This window comes from Taudactylus pleione, unplaced genomic scaffold (genome assembly GCF_031769625.1).
Source record: "Taudactylus pleione unplaced genomic scaffold, aTauple2 ptg000400l, whole genome shotgun sequence".
In the NCBI taxonomy this organism is placed as follows: Eukaryota; Metazoa; Chordata; class Amphibia; order Anura; family Myobatrachidae; genus Taudactylus; species Taudactylus pleione.
The window spans coordinates 2,310,762-2,331,564 of record NW_028284802.1 but is presented as its reverse complement, the minus strand read 5'-3'; the positions used below and the strand labels follow the sequence as shown (position 1 = coordinate 2,331,564).

Here is a 20,803-nt window from a genome sequence, read left to right as displayed (position 1 = left end):
GGCACAAACACGTGACCCATCTAGGAGTGACACTGCAGTGGCAGACAGGATGGCAGTTAGAAAAACTAGGCCCCAAACTGTACATAATGCAAAGAAAAAAAAGAAGTGCAAGATGGAATTGTCCTTGGGCCCTCCCACCCACCCTTATGTTGTATAAACAGGACATGCACACTTTAACAAATCAATCATTTCAGCGCCAGGGTCTGCCACACAACTGTGGCTGAAATGATTGGTTCGTTTGGGCCCCCACAAAACAAGCTGGCAATTAATGTGTCCCTGCACAAACTGGCTCTACGGAGGCAAGATGTCATCCTCATCCTCCTCATCCACTGATTCCTCACCCTCTTCAGTGTGTACATCCTCATCCTCACAAAGTATTAACTCGTCCCCACTTGAATCCACCACCACAGGTCCCTCTGTACCTTCTGGAGGCTGGTCTCCCTGGAAGAGCTGATAATTCATTTTGATGAACATCATCTTCTCCACATTCTGTGGAAGCAACCTCCTACGCCTTTCGCTGACAAGGTTCCCGGCTGCACTAAACACTCTTTCGGAGTACACACTGGAGGGGGGGCAACTCAGGTAAAATAGAGCCAGCTTGTACAGGGGCCTCCAAATTGCCTCTTTTTCCTGCCAGTACAGGTATGGACTGTCTGACATGCCTACTTGGATGCTGTCACCGATGTAATCCTCCACCATTCTGTCAATGGTGACAGTATCATATGCAGTGACAGTAGACATGTCAGAAATTGTTGCCAGGTCCTTCAGTCCGGACCAGATGTCCAAACTTGGTCCTGCCTGCCCTGCATCACCGCCAGCGGGTTGCTTAGGATACCTAAGTTTTTTCCTGGCAGCCCCAGTTGCGGGAGAAAATGAAGAAGGAGCCATTGACGTGTCACGTTCCGCTTCAGCTGACAGTGTGTTCACCAGCAGGTCTTTGCACCTCTGCAGGCTTGTGTCGGCCGGAAAGAGAGACACCACATAGGCTTTAAACCTAGGATCAAGCACGGTGGCCAAAATGTAGTGGTCTGATTTCAACAGATTGACCACCCTGGAATCCTGGCAAAGCGAATGAAGGGCTTCATCCACAAGTCCCACATGCCGAGCGGAATCGCTCCGTCTTAGCTCCTCCTTCACTTTCTCCAGCTGCTTCTGCAAAAGCCTGATGAGGGGAATGACCTGACTCAAGCTGGCTGTGTCTGAACTGACTTCACGTGTGGCAAGTTCGAAGGGCTGGAGAACCTTGCACAACACGGAAATCATTCTCCACTGCGCTTGAGTCAGGTGCATACCCCCTCCTTTGCCTATGTAATAGGTGGATGTATAGGCTTGTATGGCCTTTTGCTGCTCCTCCATCCTCTGAAGCATATAGAGGGTTGAGTTCCACCGCGTCACAACCTCTTGCTTCAGGTGATGGCGGGGCAGGTTCAAGAGTGTTTGCTGGCGCTCCAGTCTTCGGCACGCAGTCGCTGAATGGCGAAAGTGGCCAGAAATTTTTCGGGCCACCCAAAGCGTCTCCTGCACGCCCCTGTCGCTTTTCAGAAAATTCTGCACCACCAAGTTTATTGTGTGAGCAAAACATGGGACGTGCTGGAATTTGCCCAGATGTAATGCCCGCACAATATTGGTGGCATTGTCAGATATCACAAATCCCCAGGAGAGTCTAAGTGGGGTAAGCCACTGGGCGATGATTTCCCTCAGTTTCTCTAAGAGGTTGTCGGCGGTGTGCCTCTTACTGAAACCGGTGATACACAGCGTAGCCTGCCTTGTAACGAGCTGGCGTTTCTGAGATGCTGCTACTGGTGACGCTGCTGCTGTTGCTGCGTAAGGTGATACATCTACCCAGTGGGCTGTCACAGTCATATAGTCCTTAGTCTGCCCTGTTCCACTTGTCCACATGTCCGTGGCTAAGTGGACATTGTGTACAACGGCATTTTTCAGGACACTGAGGACACTTTTTCTGACGTTTCTGTACAGTCTCGGTATCGCCTGCCTAGTGAAGTGGAATCTAGACGGGATTTGGAACCGGGGACACACTACCTCCATCAATTGTCTAAATCCCACTGCACTAATGGCGGATACCGGACGCACGTCTAACACCAACATAGCAGTCAAGGCCTCAGTTATACGTTTTGCTTCAGGATGACTGCTGTCGTACTTCATCCTCCTCGCTAAGGACTGTTGGAGGGTCAATTGTTTAGTAAAAGTAGTGGTGTTCCTACTTCCTCTCTGGGATGATGAACGACTCCCAGCAGCAGCAACAGCAGCAGCGGCAGCAGTAGGCGTAGCAATGCAGGATCCTCCAGAGGAATCCCGGATAGGAGAGTCAGTCATGCCAGTGACATGGCCTGCAGGACTACTTCCGATCCTGACTAAGGAGGAAATTGACGAGGAGGGAGTTGACGGTGTGGTTTGCAGGCGCTTGGATACAACAGGACAACGGGATTTAGGTGTCCCTGGACTGCTTACGGTCTTAGCCAAAGTTTCTGAACTTGACAGTAACTTTTTATGAACGCGCTGCAGGTGCCGTATAAGGGAGGATGTTCCTAGGTGGTTGACGTCCCTACCCCTACTTATTTCACCTTTACATATGGTACATATGGCAAGACAGTTGTTGTCCGGATTTGGATAGAAATATTGCCAGACCAAAGAGGTGGAATGTTTGGTCTTCTGCCCAGGCATGACCGTGATGGGCTTTTTCATCCCACGGACAACAACTGTCTCCCCCGGAGCCTGATTTAAACAAACCACATCACCATCAGAATCCTCCTCGCCAACTTCCTTCTCAGCGCCAGCTACACCAGTATCTTCATCCTGTTGTACTTCAACAGTGACATCTTCAATTTGCATATCAGCAAGTGGACTGTGGGTGCTCCTTTCAGCACTTGCAGGGGGCGTGCAAATGGTGGAAAGAGCCACCTCTTCCCGTCCAGTGCTGGGAAGGTCAGGCATCGCAACCACCACCACACTTGGACTCTCCTTGGGGATTTGTGATATCTTCTTAGAAAGCACAGTTCTTCGCTGTGCTTTTGCCAGCTTAACTCTTTTGATTTTTTTAGTGGGAGGAGGGCTTCCATCGTCATGTGAAGCTGAACCACTAGTCATGAACATACTAGGGATCGACCTTAGCCGTTCCTTGCCACTCCGTGTCGTAAATGGCATATTGGCAAGTTTACGTTTCTCTTCAGCTGATTTAAATGTCTTTTTCAAGGTCATTTTCCTGAACTTTGCCATTTGGGATTGTATGTGCCCTCTACTATGACATTGGGCATCGGCCTTGGCAGACGACGTTGATGGCATGTTATCGTCTATGTCATGACTAGTGGCAGCAGCTTCAGCACTAGGAGGAAGTGGTTCTTGATCGTTCTCTATTTTATTTTTATCGGAGAAAGTTTGGTCCTCCATTTATGTTATATCGATTTGATATATACGTGCGGCTAAACACAGAACATAATTTTTTTTTTGGTTTGGACTGGAGTGTACTTTCGGGGGTTACAGCACCCTTAACGGTCAAGCCAGCCGGCCCTTTACTTATGACACAGGCGCACGCTTGGCACTACTTTGTTGATGCACGTGCGGCTACTGCGCACACAATTCACAAACACAGAAAATAATTTTTTTTTTGGTTTGGACTGGAGTGTACTTTCGGGGGTTACAGCACCCTTTAACGGTCAAGCCAGCCGGCCCTTTACTTATGACACAGGCGCACGCTTGGCACTACTTTGTTGATGCACGTGCGGCTACTGCGCACACAATTCACAAACACAGAAAATAATTTTTTTTTTGGTTTGGACTGGAGTGTACTTTCGGGGGTTACAGCACCCTTAACGGTCAAGCCAGCCGGCCCTTTACTTAAGACACAGGCGCACGCTTGGCACTACTTTGTTGATGCACGTGCGGCTACTGCGCACACAATTCACAAACACAGAAAATAATTTTTTTTTTGGTTTGGACTGGAGTGTACTTTCGGGGGTTACAGCACCCTTTAACGGTCAAGCCAGCCGGCCCTTTACTTATGACACAGGTGCACGCTTGGCACTACTTTGTTGATGCACGTGCGGCTACTGCGCACACAATTCACAAACACAGAAAATAATTTTTTTTTTGGTTTGGACTGGAGTGTACTTTGGGGGTTACAGCACCCTTTAACGGTCAAGCCAGCCGGCCCTTTACTTATGACACAGGCGCACGCTTGGCACTACTTTGTTGATGCACGTGCGGCTACTGCGCACACAATTCACAAACACAGAAAATAATTTTTTTTTTGGTTTGGACTGGAGTGTACTTTGGGGGTTACAGCACCCTTTAACGGTCAAGCCAGCCGGCCCTTTACTTATGACACAGGCGCACGCTTGGCACTACTTTGTTGATGCACGTGCGGCTACTGCGCACACAATTCACAAACACAGAAAATAAATTTTTTTTTGGTTTGGACTGGAGTGTACTTTCGGGGGTTACAGCACCCTTAACGGTCAAGCCAGCCGGCCCTTTACTTATGACACAGGCGCACGCTTTGCACTACTTTGTTGATGCAGGTGCGGCTACTGCGCACACAATTCACAAACACAGAAAATATTTTTTTTTTTGGTTTGGACTGGAGTGTACTTTCGGGGGTTACAGCACCCTTTAACGGTCAAGCCAGCCGGCCCTTTACTTATGACACAGGCGCACGCTTGGCACTACTTTGTTGATGCACGTGCGGCTACTGCGCACACAATTCACAAACACAGAAAATAATTTTTTTTTTGGTTTGGACTGGAGTGTACTTTGGGGGTTACAGCACCCTTTAACGGTCAAGCCAGCCGGCCCTTTACTTATGACACAGGCGCACGCTTGGCACTACTTTGCTGATGCACGTGCGGCTACTGCGCACACAATTCACAAACACAGAAAATAATTTTTTTTTGGTTTGGACTGGAGTGTACTTTCGGGGGTTACAGCACCCTTTAACGGTCAAGCCAGCCGGCCCTTTACTTATGACACAGGTGCACGCTTGGCACTACTTTGTTGATGCACGTGCGGCTACTGCGCACACAATTCACAAACACAGAAAATAATTTTTTTTCGGGGGTTACAGCACCCTTTAACGGTCAAGCCAGCCGGCCCTTTACTTATGACACAGGCGCACGCTTGGCACTACTTTGTTGATGCACGTGCGGCTACTGCGCACACAATTCACAAACACAGAAAATATTTTTTTTTTTGGTTTGGACTGGAGTGTACCTTGGGGGTTACAGCACCCTTTAACGGTCAAGCCAGCCGGCCCTTTACTTATGACACAGGCGCACGCTTGGCACTACTTTGTTGATGCATGTGCGGCTACTGCGCACACAATTCACAAACACAGAAAATAATTTTTTTTTGGTTTGGACTGGAGTGTACTTTCGGGGGTTACAGCACCCTTAATGGTCAAGCCAGCCGGCCCTTTACTTATGACACAGGCGCACGCTTGGCACTACTTTGTTGATGCACGTGCGGCTACTGCGCACACAATTCACAAACACAGAAAATATATTATTTTTTTAGCACTTGGGTGGAGCACCCCTGATGGACAGAGCACCCCCTGGACAACACTACAGCACCCCTTTAGGACTGGGACACTGCACAGGACTTTGGAGTGGACACAGCCCCTATGGAGAACTGACTGCACAACACAGTCCAGCCAGCCCCTATGGACTTTGAAGTAGTGGACACAGCCCCTATTAACAACAGCAGCACAGCACAACACAGCCAGCCCCTATGGACTTTGAAGTAGTGGACAACAGCAGCACTACACTACACTACACTACACTACACAGCCCTAACTCCCACCCTCCCTCTTCACTGTCCACAGCCGAGTGAGAAAATGGCGCCGACGCGGGTACCTTATATAGGATCCAAAACCCGCGAGACTCGGAAGGCGGGATGATGACGTTTTGCCTCGATTTCAGATCCGAGTCAGGCGGGAAAAGTCGAGCCTGACTCGGATCTGCCTCGGATCGGGGGGGCTCGGGGGGGTTCGGATTTCAGAAATCCAAACCCGCTCACCCCTAATATATATATATATATATACACATACATATATATACATAGATACATACATAGATATATACATAGATACATACATATATATACATAGATACATACATATATATAAATATACGCTGTCTGTACCTGTAGCAGAGAAGTATATAGTGCTGTATATCAGTATGTATAGGTAAATATACGCTGTCTGTACCTGTCGCAGTGTAGTATATAGTGCTGTATATCAGTATGTATAGGTAAATATGCGCTGTCTGTACCTGTCGCAGAGTAGTATATATTGCTGTATATCAGTATGTATAGGTAAATATGCGCTGTCTGTACCTGTCGCAGAGTAGTATATATTGCTGTATATCAGTATGTATAGGTAAATATACGCTGTCTGTACCTGTCGCAGAGTAGTATATAGTGCTGTATATCAGTATGTATAGGTAAATATGCGCTGTCTGTACCTGTAGCAGAGTAGTATATAGTGCTGTATATCAGTATGTATAGGTAAATATGCGCTGTCTGTACCTGTCGCAGAGTAGTATATATTGCTGTATATCAGTATGTATAGGTAAATATACGCTGTCTGTACCTGTAGCAGAGTAGTATATATTGCTGTATATCAGTATGTATAGGTAAATATGCGCTGTCTGTACCTGTCGCAGAGTAGTATATATTGCTGTATATCAGTATGTATAGGTAAATATGCGCTGTCTGTACCTGTAGCAGAGTAGTATATAGTGCTGTATATCAGTATGTATAGGTAAATATGCGCTGTCTGTACCTGTCGCAGAGTAGTATATAGTGCTGTATATCAGTATATATAGGTAAATATGCGCTGTCTGTACCTGTAGCAGAGTAGTATATATTGCTGTATATCAGTATGTATAGGTAAATATGCGCTGTCTGTACCTGTCGCAGAGTAGTATATAGTGCTGTATATCAGTATGTATATGTAAATATACGCTGTCTGTACCTGTCGCAGAGTAGTATATAGTGCTGTATATCAGTATGTATAGGTAAATATACGCTGTCTGTACCTGTCGCAGAGTAGTATATAGTGCTGTATATCAGTATGTATAGGTAAATATACGCTGTCTGTACCTGTCGCAGAGTAGTATATAGTGCTGTATATCAGTATGTATAGGTAAATATACGCTGTCTGTACCTGTCGCAGAGTAGTATATTGCTGTATATCAGTATGTATAGGTAAATATGCGCTGTCTGTACCTGTCGCAGAGTAGTATACAGTGCTGTATATCAGTATGTATAGGTAAATATACGCTGTCTGTACCTGTCGCAGAGTAGTATATTGCTGTATATCAGTATGTATAGGTAAATATGCGCTGTCTGTACCTGTAGCAGAGTAGTATATAGTGCTGTATATCAGTATGTATAGGTAAATATGCGCTGTCTGTACCTGTCGCAGAGTAGTATATAGTGCTGTATATCAGTATGTATAGGTAAATATACGCTGTCTGTACCTGTCGCAGAGTAGTATATATTGCTGTATATCAGTATGTATAGGTAAATATACGCTGTCTGTACCTGTCGCAGAGTAGTATATAGTGCTGTATATCAGTATGTATAGGTAAATATGCGCTGTCTGTACCTGTCGCAGAGTAGTATATTGCTGTATATCAGTATGTATAGGTAAATATGCGCTGTCTGTACCTGTCGCAGAGTAGTATATAGTGCTGTATATCAGTATGTATAGGTAAATATGCGCTGTCTGTACCTGTCGCAGAGTAGTATATAGTGCTGTATATCAGTATGTATAGGTAAATATGCGCTGTCTGTACCTGTCGCAGAGTAGTATATATTGCTGTATATCAGTATGTATAGGTAAATATGCGCTGTCTGTACCTGTCGCAGAGTAGTATATATTGCTGTATATCAGTATGTATAGGTAAATATACGCTGTCTGTACCTGTCGCAGAGTAGTATATATTGCTGTATATCAGTATGTATAGGTAAATATGCGCTGTCTGTACCTGTCGCAGAGTAGTATATATTGCTGTATATCAGTATGTATAGGTAAATATACGCTGTCTGTACCTGTAGCAGAGAAGTATATAGTGCTGTATATCAGTATGTATAGGTAAATATACGCTGTCTGTACCTGTCGCAGTGTAGTATATAGTGCTGTATATCAGTATGTATAGGTAAATATGCGCTGTCTGTACCTGTCGCAGAGTAGTATATATTGCTGTATATCAGTATGTATAGGTAAATATGCGCTGTCTGTACCTGTCGCAGAGTAGTATATACTGCTGTATATCAGTATGTATAGGTAAATATACGCTGTCTGTACCTGTCGCAGAGTAGTATATAGTGCTGTATATCAGTATGTATAGGTAAATATGCGCTGTCTGTACCTGTAGCAGAGTAGTATATAGTGCTGTATATCAGTATGTATAGGTAAATATGCGCTGTCTGTACCTGTCGCAGAGTAGTATATATTGCTGTATATCAGTATGTATAGGTAAATATACGCTGTCTGTACCTGTAGCAGAGTAGTATATATTGCTGTATATCAGTATGTATAGGTAAATATGCGCTGTCTGTACCTGTCGCAGAGTAGTATATATTGCTGTATATCAGTATGTATAGGTAAATATGCGCTGTCTGTACCTGTAGCAGAGTAGTATATAGTGCTGTATATCAGTATGTATAGGTAAATATGCGCTGTCTGTACCTGTCGCAGAGTAGTATATAGTGCTGTATATCAGTATATATAGGTAAATATGCGCTGTCTGTACCTGTAGCAGAGTAGTATATATTGCTGTATATCAGTATGTATAGGTAAATATGCGCTGTCTGTACCTGTCGCAGAGTAGTATATAGTGCTGTATATCAGTATGTATAGGTAAATATGCGCTGTCTGTACCTGTCGCAGAGTAGTATATAGTGCTGTATATCAGTATGTATAGGTAAATATGCGCTGTCTGTACCTGTCGCAGAGTAGTATATAGTGCTGTATATCAGTATATATAGGTAAATATGCGCTGTCTGTACCTGTCGCAGAGTAGTATATAGTGCTGTATATCAGTATGTATAGGTAAATATGCGCTGTCTGTACCTGTCGCAGAGTAGTATATAGTGCTGTATATCAGTATGTATAGGTAAATATGCGCTGTCTGTACCTGTCGCAGAGTAGTATATAGTGCTGTATATCAGTATATATAGGTAAATATGCGCTGTCTGTACCTGTAGCAGAGTAGTATATATTGCTGTATATCAGTATGTATAGGTAAATATGCGCTGTCTGTACCTGTCGCAGAGTAGTATATAGTGCAGTATATCAGTATGTATAGGTAAATATGCGCTGTCTGTACCTGTCGCAGAGTAGTATATAGTGCTGTATATCAGTATGAATAGGTAAATATGCGCTGTCTGTACCTGTCGCAGAGTAGTATATAGTGCTGTATATCAGTATGTATAGGTAAATATACGCTGTCTGTACCTGTCGCAGAGTAGTATATATTGCTGTATATCAGTATGTATAGGTAAATATGCGCTGTCTGTACCTGTCGCAGAGTAGTATATAGTGCTGTATATCAGTATATATAGGTAAATATGCGCTGTCTGTACCTGTCGCAGAGTAGTATATAGTGCTGTATATCAGTATGTATAGGTAAATATGCGCTGTCTGTACCTGTCGCAGAGTAGTATATAGTGCTGTATATCAGTATGTATAGGTAAATATGCGCTGTCTGTACCTGTAGCAGAGTAGTATATATTGCTGTATATCAGTATGTATAGGTAAATATGCGCTGTCTGTACCTGTCGCAGAGTAGTATATATTGCTGTATATCAGTATGTATAGGTAAATATGCGCTGTCTGTACCTGTAGCAGAGTAGTATACAGTGCTGCATATCAGTATGTATAGGTAAATATACGCTGTCTGTACCTGTCGCAGAGTAGTATATAGTGCTGTATATCAGTATGTATAGGTAAATATACGCTGTCTGTACCTGTCGCAGAGTAGTATATAGTGCTGTATATCAGTATGTATAGGTAAATATGCGCTGTCTGTACCTGTAGCAGAGTAGTATATAGTGCTGTATATCAGTATGTATAGGTAAATATGCGCTGTCTGTACCTGTAGCAGAGTAGTATATAGTGCTGTATATCAGTATGTATAGGTAAATATGCGCTGTCTGTACCTGTCGCAGAGTAGTATATTGCTGTATATCAGTATGTATAGGTAAATATGCGCTGTCTGTACCTGTAGCAGAGTAGTATATAGTGCTGTATATCAGTATGTATAGGTAAATATGCGCTGTCTGTACCTGTAGCAGAGTAGTATATAGTGCTGTATATCAGTATGTATAGGTAAATATGCGCTGTCTGTACCTGTCGCAGAGTAGTATATAGTGCTGTATATCAGTATGTATAGGTAAATATACGCTGTCTGTACCTGTCGCAGAGTAGTATATATTGCTGTATATCAGTATGTATAGGTAAATATACGCTGTCTGTACCTGTAGCAGAGTAGTATATAGTGCTGTATATCAGTATGTATAGGTAAATATACGCTGTCTGTACCTGTTGCAGAGTAGTATATATTGCTGTATATCAGTATGTATAGGTAAATATGCGCTGTCTGTACCTGTCGCAGAGTAGTATATAGTGCTGTATATCAGTATGTATAGGTAAATATGCGCTGTCTGTACCTGTCGCAGAGTAGTATATAGTGCTGTATATCAGTATGTATAGGTAAATATGCGCTGTCTGTACCTGTCGCAGAGTAGTATATAGTGCTGTATATCAGTATGTATAGGTAAATATGCCCTGTCTGTACCTGTAGCAGAGTAGTATATAGTGCTGTATATCAGTATGTATAGGTAAATATACGCTGTCTGTACCTGTCGCAGAGTAGTATATAGTGCTGTATATCAGTATGTATAGGTAAATATACGCTGTCTGTACCTGTCGCAGAGTAGTATATAGTGCTGTATATCAGTATGTATAGGTAAATATGCGCTGTCTGTACCTGTTGCAGAGTAGAATATAGTGCTGTATATCAGTATGTATAGGTAAATATGCGCTGTCTGTACCTGTAGCAGAGTAGTATATATTGCTGTATATCAGTATGTATAGGTAAATATGCGCTGTCTGTACCTGTCGCAGAGTAGTATATATTGCTGTATATCAGTATGTATAGGTAAATATACGCTGTCTGTACCTGTAGCAGAGTAGTATATAGTGCTGTATATCAGTATGTATAGGTAAATATGCGCTGTCTGTACCTGTAGCAGAGTAGTATATAGTGCTGTATATCAGTATGTATAGGTAAATATGCGCTGTCTGTACCTGTCGCAGAGTAGTATATAGTGCTGTATATCAGTATGTATAGGTAAATATACGCTGTCTGTACCTGTCGCAGAGTAGTATATATTGCTGTATATCAGTATGTATAGGTAAATATACGCTGTCTGTACCTGTCGCAGAGTAGTATATAGTGCTGTATATCAGTATGTATAGGTAAATATGCACTGTCTGTACCTGTCGCAGAGTAGTATATTGCTGTATATCAGTATGTATAGGTAAATATGCGCTGTCTGTACCTGTCGCAGAGTAGTATATAGTGCTGTATATCAGTATGTATAGGTAAATATGCGCTGTCTGTACCTGTCGCAGAGTAGTATATAGTGCTGTATATCAGTATGTATAGGTAAATATGCGCTGTCTGTACCTGTCGCAGAGTAGTATATATTGCTGTATATCAGTATGTATAGGTAAATATACGCTGTCTGTACCTGTCGCAGAGTAGTATATATTGCTGTATATCAGTATGTATAGGTAAATATGCGCTGTCTGTACCTGTCGCAGAGTAGTATATATTGCTGTATATCATTATGTATATGTAAATATACGCTGTCTGTACCTGTAGCAGAGTAGTATATAGTGCTGTATATCAGTATGTATAGGTAAATATACGCTGTCTGTACCTGTAGCAGAGTAGTATATATTGCTGTATATCAGTATGTATAGGTAAATATGCGCTGTCTGTACCTGTCGCAGAGTAGTATATATTGCTGTATATCAGTATGTATAGGTAAATATACGCTGTCTGTACCTGTCGCAGAGTAGTATATAGTGCTGTATATCAGTATGTATAGGTAAATATGCGCTGTCTGTACCTGTAGCAGAGTAGTATATAGTGCTGTATATCAGTATGTATAGGTAAATATGCGCTGTCTGTACCTGTAGCAGAGTAGTATATAGTGCTGTATATCAGTATGTATAGGTAAATATACGCTGTCTGTACCTGTAGCAGAGTAGTATATAGTGCTGTATATCAGTATGTATAGGTAAATATGCGCTGTCTGTACCTGTTGCAGAGTAGAATATAGTGCTGTATATCAGTATGTATAGGTAAATATGCGCTGTCTGTACCTGTAGCAGAGTAGTATATATTGCTGTATATCAGTATGTATAGGTAAATATGCGCTGTCTGTACCTGTAGCAGAGTAGTATATATTGCTGTATATCAGTATGTATAGGTAAATATGCGCTGTCTGTACCTGTCGCAGAGTAGTATATATTGCTGTATATCAGTATGTATAGGTAAATATACGCTGTCTGTACCTGTAGCAGAGTAGTATATAGTGCTGTATATCAGTATGTATAGGTAAATATGCGCTGTCTGTACCTGTAGCAGAGTAGTATATAGTGCTGTATATCAGTATGTATAGGTAAATATGCGCTGTCTGTACCTGTCGCAGAGTAGTATATAGTGCTGTATATCAGTATGTATAGGTAAATATACGCTGTCTGTACCTGTCGCAGAGTAGTATATATTGCTGTATATCAGTATGTATAGGTAAATATACGCTGTCTGTACCTGTCGCAGAGTAGTATATAGTGCTGTATATCAGTATGTATAGGTAAATATGCGCTGTCTGTACCTGTCGCAGAGTAGTATATTGCTGTATATCAGTATGTATAGGTAAATATGCGCTGTCTGTACCTGTCGCAGAGTAGTATATAGTGCTGTATATCAGTATGTATAGGTAAATATGCGCTGTCTGTACCTGTCGCAGAGTAGTATATAGTGCTGTATATCAGTATGTATAGGTAATATGCGCTGTCTGTACCTGTCGCAGAGTAGTATATAGTGCTGTATATCAGTATGTATAGGTAAATATGCGCTGTCTGTACCTGTCGCAGAGTAGTATATATTGCTGTATATCAGTATGTATAGGTAAATATACGCTGTCTGTACCTGTCGCAGAGTAGTATATATTGCTGTATATCAGTATGTATAGGTAAATATGCGCTGTCTGTACCTGTCGCAGAGTAGTATATATTGCTGTATATCAGTATGTATAGGTAAATATGCGCTGTCTGTACCTGTAGCAGAGTAGTATATATTGCTGTATATCAGTATGTATAGGTAAATATGCGCTGTCTGTACCTGTAGCAGAGTAGTATATATTGCTGTATATCAGTATGTATAGGTAAATATGCGCTGTCTGTACCTGTCGCAGAGTAGTATATATTGCTGTATATCAGTATGTATAGGTAAATATACGCTGTCTGTACCTGTAGCAGAGTAGTATATAGTGCTGTATATCAGTATGTATAGGTAAATATGCGCTGTCTGTACCTGTAGCAGAGTAGTATATAGTGCTGTATATCAGTATGTATAGGTAAATATGCGCTGTCTGTACCTGTCGCAGAGTAGTATATAGTGCTGTATATCAGTATGTATAGGTAAATATACGCTGTCTGTACCTGTCGCAGAGTAGTATATATTGCTGTATATCAGTATGTATAGGTAAATATACGCTGTCTGTACCTGTCGCAGAGTAGTATATAGTGCTGTATATCAGTATGTATAGGTAAATATGCGCTGTCTGTACCTGTCGCAGAGTAGTATATTGCTGTATATCAGTATGTATAGGTAAACATGCGCTGTCTGTACCTGTCGCAGAGTAGTATATAGTGCTGTATATCAGTATGTATAGGTAAATATGCGCTGTCTGTACCTGTCGCAGAGTAGTATATAGTGCTGTATATCAGTATGTATAGGTAATATGCGCTGTCTGTACCTGTCGCAGAGTAGTATATAGTGCTGTATATCAGTATGTATAGGTAAATATGCGCTGTCTGTACCTGTCGCAGAGTAGTATATATTGCTGTATATCAGTATGTATAGGTAAATATACGCTGTCTGTACCTGTCGCAGAGTAGTATATATTGCTGTATATCAGTATGTATAGGTAAATATGCGCTGTCTGTACCTGTCGCAGAGTAGTATATATTGCTGTATATCAGTATGTATAGGTAAATATACGCTGTCTGTACCTGTAGCAGAGTAGTATATAGTGCTGTATATCAGTATGTATAGGTAAATATACGCTGTCTGTACCTGTCGCAGTGTAGTATATAGTGCTGTATATCAGTATGTATAGGTAAATATGCGCTGTCTGTACCTGTCGCAGAGTAGTATATATTGCTGTATATCAGTATGTATAGGTAAATATGCGCTGTCTGTACCTGTCGCAGAGTAGTATATAGTGCTGTATATCAGTATGTATAGGTAAATATACGCTGTCTGTACCTGTCGCAGAGTAGTATATAGTGCTGTATATCAGTATGTATAGGTAAATATGCGCTGTCTGTACCTGTAGCAGAGTAGTATATAGTGCTGTATATCAGTATGTATAGGTAAATATGCGCTGTCTGTACCTGTAGCAGAGTAGTATATAGTGCTGTATATCAGTATGTATAGGTAAATATACGCTGTCTGTACCTGTAGCAGAGTAGTATATAGTGCTGTATATCAGTATGTATAGGTAAATATACGCTGTCTGTACCTGTTGCAGAGTAGTATATATTGCTGTATATCAGTATGTATAGGTAAATATGCGCTGTCTGTACCTGTCGCAGAGTAGTATATAGTGCTGTATATCAGTATGTATATGTAAATATACGCTGTCTGTACCTGTCGCAGAGTAGTATATAGTGCTGTATATCAGTATGTATAGGTAAATATACGCTGTCTGTACCTGTCGCAGAGTAGTATATAGTGCTGTATATCAGTATGTATAGGTAAATATACGCTGTCTGTACCTGTCGCAGAGTAGTATATTGCTGTATATCAGTATGTATAGGTAAATATGCGCTGTCTGTACCTGTCGCAGAGTAGTATATATTGCTGTATATCAGTATGTATAGGTAAATATGCGCTGTCTGTACCTGTCGCAGAGTAGTATATAGTGCTGTATATCAGTATGTATAGGTAAATATACGCTGTCTGTACCTGTCGCAGAGTAGTATATAGTGCTGTATATCAGTATGTATAGGTAAATATACGCTGTCTGTACCTGTCGCAGAGTAGTATATAGTGCTGTATATCAGTATGTATAGGTAAATATACGCTGTCTGTACCTGTCGCAGAGTAGTATATTGCTGTATATCAGTATGTATAGGTAAATATGCGCTGTCTGTACCTGTCGCAGAGTAGTATATAGTGCTGTATATCAGTATGTATAGGTAAATATACGCTGTCTGTACCTGTCGCAGAGTAGTATATTGCTGTATATCAGTATGTATAGGTAAATATGCGCTGTCTGTACCTGTAGCAGAGTAGTATATAGTGCTGTATATCAGTATGTATAGGTAAATATGCGCTGTCTGTACCTGTCGCAGAGTAGTATATAGTGCTGTATATCAGTATGTATAGGTAAATATACGCTGTCTGTACCTGTCGCAGAGTAGTATATATTGCTGTATATCAGTATGTATAGGTAAATATACGCTGTCTGTACCTGTCGCAGAGTAGTATATAGTGCTGTATATCAGTATGTATAGGTAAATATGCGCTGTCTGTACCTGTCGCAGAGTAGTATATTGCTGTATATCAGTATGTATAGGTAAATATGCGCTGTCTGTACCTGTCGCAGAGTAGTATATAGTGCTGTATATCAGTATGTATAGGTAAATATGCGCTGTCTGTACCTGTCGCAGAGTAGTATATAGTGCTGTATATCAGTATGTATAGGTAAATATGCGCTGTCTGTACCTGTCGCAGAGTAGTATATATTGCTGTATATCAGTATGTATAGGTAAATATGCGCTGTCTGTACCTGTCGCAGAGTAGTATATATTGCTGTATATCAGTATGTATAGGTAAATATACGCTGTCTGTACCTGTCGCAGAGTAGTATATATTGCTGTATATCAGTATGTATAGGTAAATATGCGCTGTCTGTACCTGTCGCAGAGTAGTATATATTGCTGTATATCAGTATGTATAGGTAAATATACGCTGTCTGTACCTGTAGCAGAGTAGTATATAGTGCTGTATATCAGTATGTATAGGTAAATATACGCTGTCTGTACCTGTCGCAGTGTAGTATATAGTGCTGTATATCAGTATGTATAGGTAAATATGCGCTGTCTGTACCTGTCGCAGAGTAGTATATATTGCTGTATATCAGTATGTATAGGTAAATATGCGCTGTCTGTACCTGTCGCAGAGTAGTATATATTGCTGTATATCAGTATGTATAGGTAAATATACGCTGTCTGTACCTGTCGCAGAGTAGTATATAGTGCTGTATATCAGTATATATAGGTAAATATGCGCTGTCTGTACCTGTAGCAGAGTAGTATATAGTGCTGTATATCAGTATGTATAGGTAAATATGCGCTGTCTGTACCTGTCGCAGAGTAGTATATATTGCTGTATATCAGTATGTATAGGTAAATATACGCTGTCTGTACCTGTAGCAGAGTAGTATATATTGCTGTATATCAGTATGTATAGGTAAATATGCGCTGTCTGTACCTGTCGCAGAGTAGTATATATTGCTGTATATCAGTATGTATAGGTAAATATGCGCTGTCTGTACCTGTAGCAGAGTAGTATATAGTGCTGTATATCAGTATGTATAGGTAAATATGCGCTGTCTGTACCTGTCGCAGAGTAGTATATAGTGCTGTATATCAGTATATATAGGTAAATATGCGCTGTCTGTACCTGTAGCAGAGTAGTATATATTGCTGTATATCAGTATGTATAGGTAAATATGCGCTGTCTGTACCTGTCGCAGAGTAGTATATAGTGCTGTATATCAGTATGTATAGGTAAATATGCGCTGTCTGTACCTGTCGCAGAGTAGTATATAGTGCTGTATATCAGTATGTATAGGTAAATATACGCTGTCTGTACCTGTCGCAGAGTAGTATATATTGCTGTATATCAGTATGTATAGGTAAATATGCGCTGTCTGTACCTGTCGCAGAGTAGTATATAGTGCTGTATATCAGTATATATAGGTAAATATGCGCTGTCTGTACCTGTCGCAGAGTAGTATATAGTGCTGTATATCAGTATGTATAGGTAAATATGCGCTGTCTGTACCTGTCGCAGAGTAGTATATAGTGCTGTATATCAGTATGTATAGGTAAATATGCGCTGTCTGTACCTGTCGCAGAGTAGTATATAGTGCTGTATATCAGTATGTATAGGTAAATATGCGCTGTCTGTACCTGTAGCAGAGTAGTATATAGTGCTGTATATCAGTATGTATAGGTAAATATGCGCTGTCTGTACCTGTCGCAGAGTAGTATATTGCTGTATATCAGTATGTATAGGTAAATATGCGCTGTCTGTACCTGTAGCAGAGTAGTATATAGTGCTGTATATCAGTATGTATAGGTAAATATGCGCTGTCTGTACCTGTAGCAGAGTAGTATATAGTGCTGTATATCAGTATGTATAGGTAAATATGCGCTGTCTGTACCTGTCGCAGAGTAGTATATAGTGCTGTATATCAGTATGTATAGGTAAATATACGCTGTCTGTACCTGTCGCAGAGTAGTATATATTGCTGTATATCAGTATGTATAGGTAAATATACGCTGTCTGTACCTGTAGCAGAGTAGTATATAGTGCTGTATATCAGTATGTATAGGTAAATATACGCTGTCTGTACCTGTTGCAGAGTAGTATATATTGCTGTATATCAGTATGTATAGGTAAATATGCGCTGTCTGTACCTGTAGCAGAGTAGTATATATTGCTGTATATCAGTATGTATAGGTAAATATGCGCTGTCTGTACCTGTAGCAGAGTAGTATATATTGCTGTATATCAGTATGTATAGGTAAATATGCGCTGTCTGTACCTGTCGCAGAGTAGTATATAGTGCTGTATATCAGTATGTATAGGTAAATATGCGCTGTCTGTACCTGTCGCAGAGTAGTATATATTGCTGTATATCAGTATGTATAGGTAAATATACGCTGTCTGTACCTGTCGCAGAGTAGTATATATTGCTGTATATCAGTATGTATAGGTAAATATGCGCTGTCTGTACCTGTCGCAGAGTAGTATATATTGCTGTATATCAGTATGTATAGGTAAATATACGCTGTCTGTACCTGTAGCAGAGTAGTATATATTGCTGTATATCAGTATGTATAGGTAAATATACGCTGTCTGTACCTGTAGCAGAGTAGTATATAGTGCTGTATATCAGTATGTATAGGTAAATATGCGCTGTCTGTACCTGTCGCAGAGTAGTATATATTGCTGTATATCAGTATGTATAGGTAAATATGCGCTGTCTGTACCTGTCGCAGAGTAGTATATATTGCTGTATATCAGTATGTATAGGTAAATATGCGCTGTCTGTACCTGTCGCAGAGTAGTATATAATGCTGTATATCAGTATATATAGGTAAATATACGCTGTCTGTACCTGTCGCAGAGTAGTATATATTGCTGTATATCAGTATGTATAGGTAAATATGCGCTGTCTGTACCTGTTGCAGAGTAGAATATAGTGCTGTATATCAGTATGTATAGGTAAATATGCGCTGTCTGTACCTGTAGCAGAGTAGTATATATTGCTGTATATCAGTATGTATAGGTAAATATACGCTGTCTGTACCTGTCGCAGAGTAGTATATATTGCTGTATATCAGTATGTATAGGTAAATATGCGCTGTCTGTACCTGTCGCAGAGTAGTATATTGCTGTATATCAGTATGTATAGGTAAATATGCGCTGTCTGTACCTGTCGCAGAGTAGTATATATTGCTGTATATCAGTATGTATAGGTAAATATGCGCTGTCTGTACCTGTCGCAGAGTAGTATATAGTGCTGTATATCAGTATATATAGGTAAATATACGCTGTCTGTACCTGTCGCAGAGTAGTATATATTGCTGTATATCAGTATGTATAGGTAAATATGCGCTGTCTGTACCTGTTGCAGAGTAGAATATAGTGCTGTATATCAGTATGTATAGGTAAATATGCGCTGTCTGTACCTGTAGCAGAGTAGTATATATTGCTGTATATCAGTATGTATAGGTAAATATGCGCTGTCTGTACCTGTAGCAGAGTAGTATATATTGCTGTATATCAGTATGTATAGGTAAATATGCGCTGTCTGTACCTGTCGCAGAGTAGTATATAGTGCTGTATATCAGTATGTATAGGTAAATATACGCTGTCTGTACCTGTCGCAGAGTAGTATATAGTGCTGTATATCAGCAGCAGCAGACCAGCAGATAACCCTCTCATCTCTGCAGTCTCTCTCTCTCCAATATCCCGAGCCAGGTTTGCTAAAATCCCCAGTTTCCTGCTGGCCTGTAGTTTCCAGCCAGTAGGAAAATCTGAAGCCCCTAGCATCACTTGTTACTAAGGAGAACATTGTTCAAACTTATAAGGTACTTTTTGGTCTGTCAGAGTGAAACTAAAGTAGGAATACACGATGGAAGGGTCCGGATCCATCTTTTGGAATTCATACTGCTGTGCCCTCATACACTGTTGCTCGCGGCAAATATCCCTCTCAGGTCCTGAGCGACTCAGCCGTACTGAGCGTCTTTCTCACTCAAAATGTTCGTCTTATTCACATAAATAAAGCAACTGGGAGCGACAAAACTACGTTGCTAGATTACACTGACCAATTTGATGTGTGTCATTTGTACATCCATCTGCCAATGAGTCTGAATCTGTATCTGAAGTGCTATAATCATACCTGCCTACCCTCCCGAATTCAGCGGGAGCCTCCCGCTTTAAGGTGGGAGCTGTATCCTCTTCTCCCCCAGGCTGCCGGCCCAAGCTCATCCCATGTCCCCTGGACACCAGTGTGGGGCTTTTGATCAGCGTTGGACCAGCCTGCTTCCCTCCACTCTGTTTGCAGTGCGGAGTGAGCTGAGGACGGTTTGCACCAGGACTGGAGCATGGAAAAGGTGAGCCCACATTGCCAGACAGTGTCCCTGTCTGCTATATATATATATTTCAGTACACAAATCATTGTCATGCATGGCAAGCTGCTATTCAATAAGGTCAAGCCAACTACATATTGTATATATATATATATATATATAGGCAGTCCAGTGTAGATACCAATACATGTATTGTATACCATACAATAGGGGTGTAGATGGGTATCCCCCCAGGTGGATAGACACGCCCTTTTGGGCAGAGATGGCCACCCCACCTCAACGCCGTGCTACACGCGGCACATTCTACTACAATCTTATGTCTCCCTGAAACCAGTTTTCAAAAGTAGGTAAGTATGGCTATAATGCAGCGACCTCGGCTTTTTCTCCCACCAAGTTTCATTGTGCTTCATCTGTAACTTTGTACCTGTTTTTATACTAATTCCTGTGCGAATAAAGGCCCTGATTCAGAGCCGCTCGCTATTTGCGGTCGTTCGTTCCAAAACAAGGGGTGGCTATTCAAATGAACCGTTCGCTCATTGCGGTCTGTTCACGCCTCTAAGTCTGAACGAGCGAGCAAAACTTGCGGTTGTA

At 41.3% G+C, this 20,803-nt stretch overlaps 1 protein-coding gene across 1 annotated transcript in view; it reads right to left on the bottom strand.

Moving 5' to 3' along the window:
* Window positions 1-19,577, bottom strand: part of LOC148506510 (HLA class II histocompatibility antigen, DM beta chain-like) — a 45,158-nt gene extending 25,581 nt beyond the window's left edge. The window contains exon 1 of the mRNA XM_088446527.1: window positions 19,502-19,577. Within this exon, the coding sequence (XP_088302653.1) occupies window positions 19,502-19,565 (64 nt within the window). The 5' untranslated portion in view covers window positions 19,566-19,577. The remainder of the gene's footprint in view (window positions 1-19,501) is intronic.
* Window positions 19,578-20,803: the final 1,226 nt, after the last annotated feature.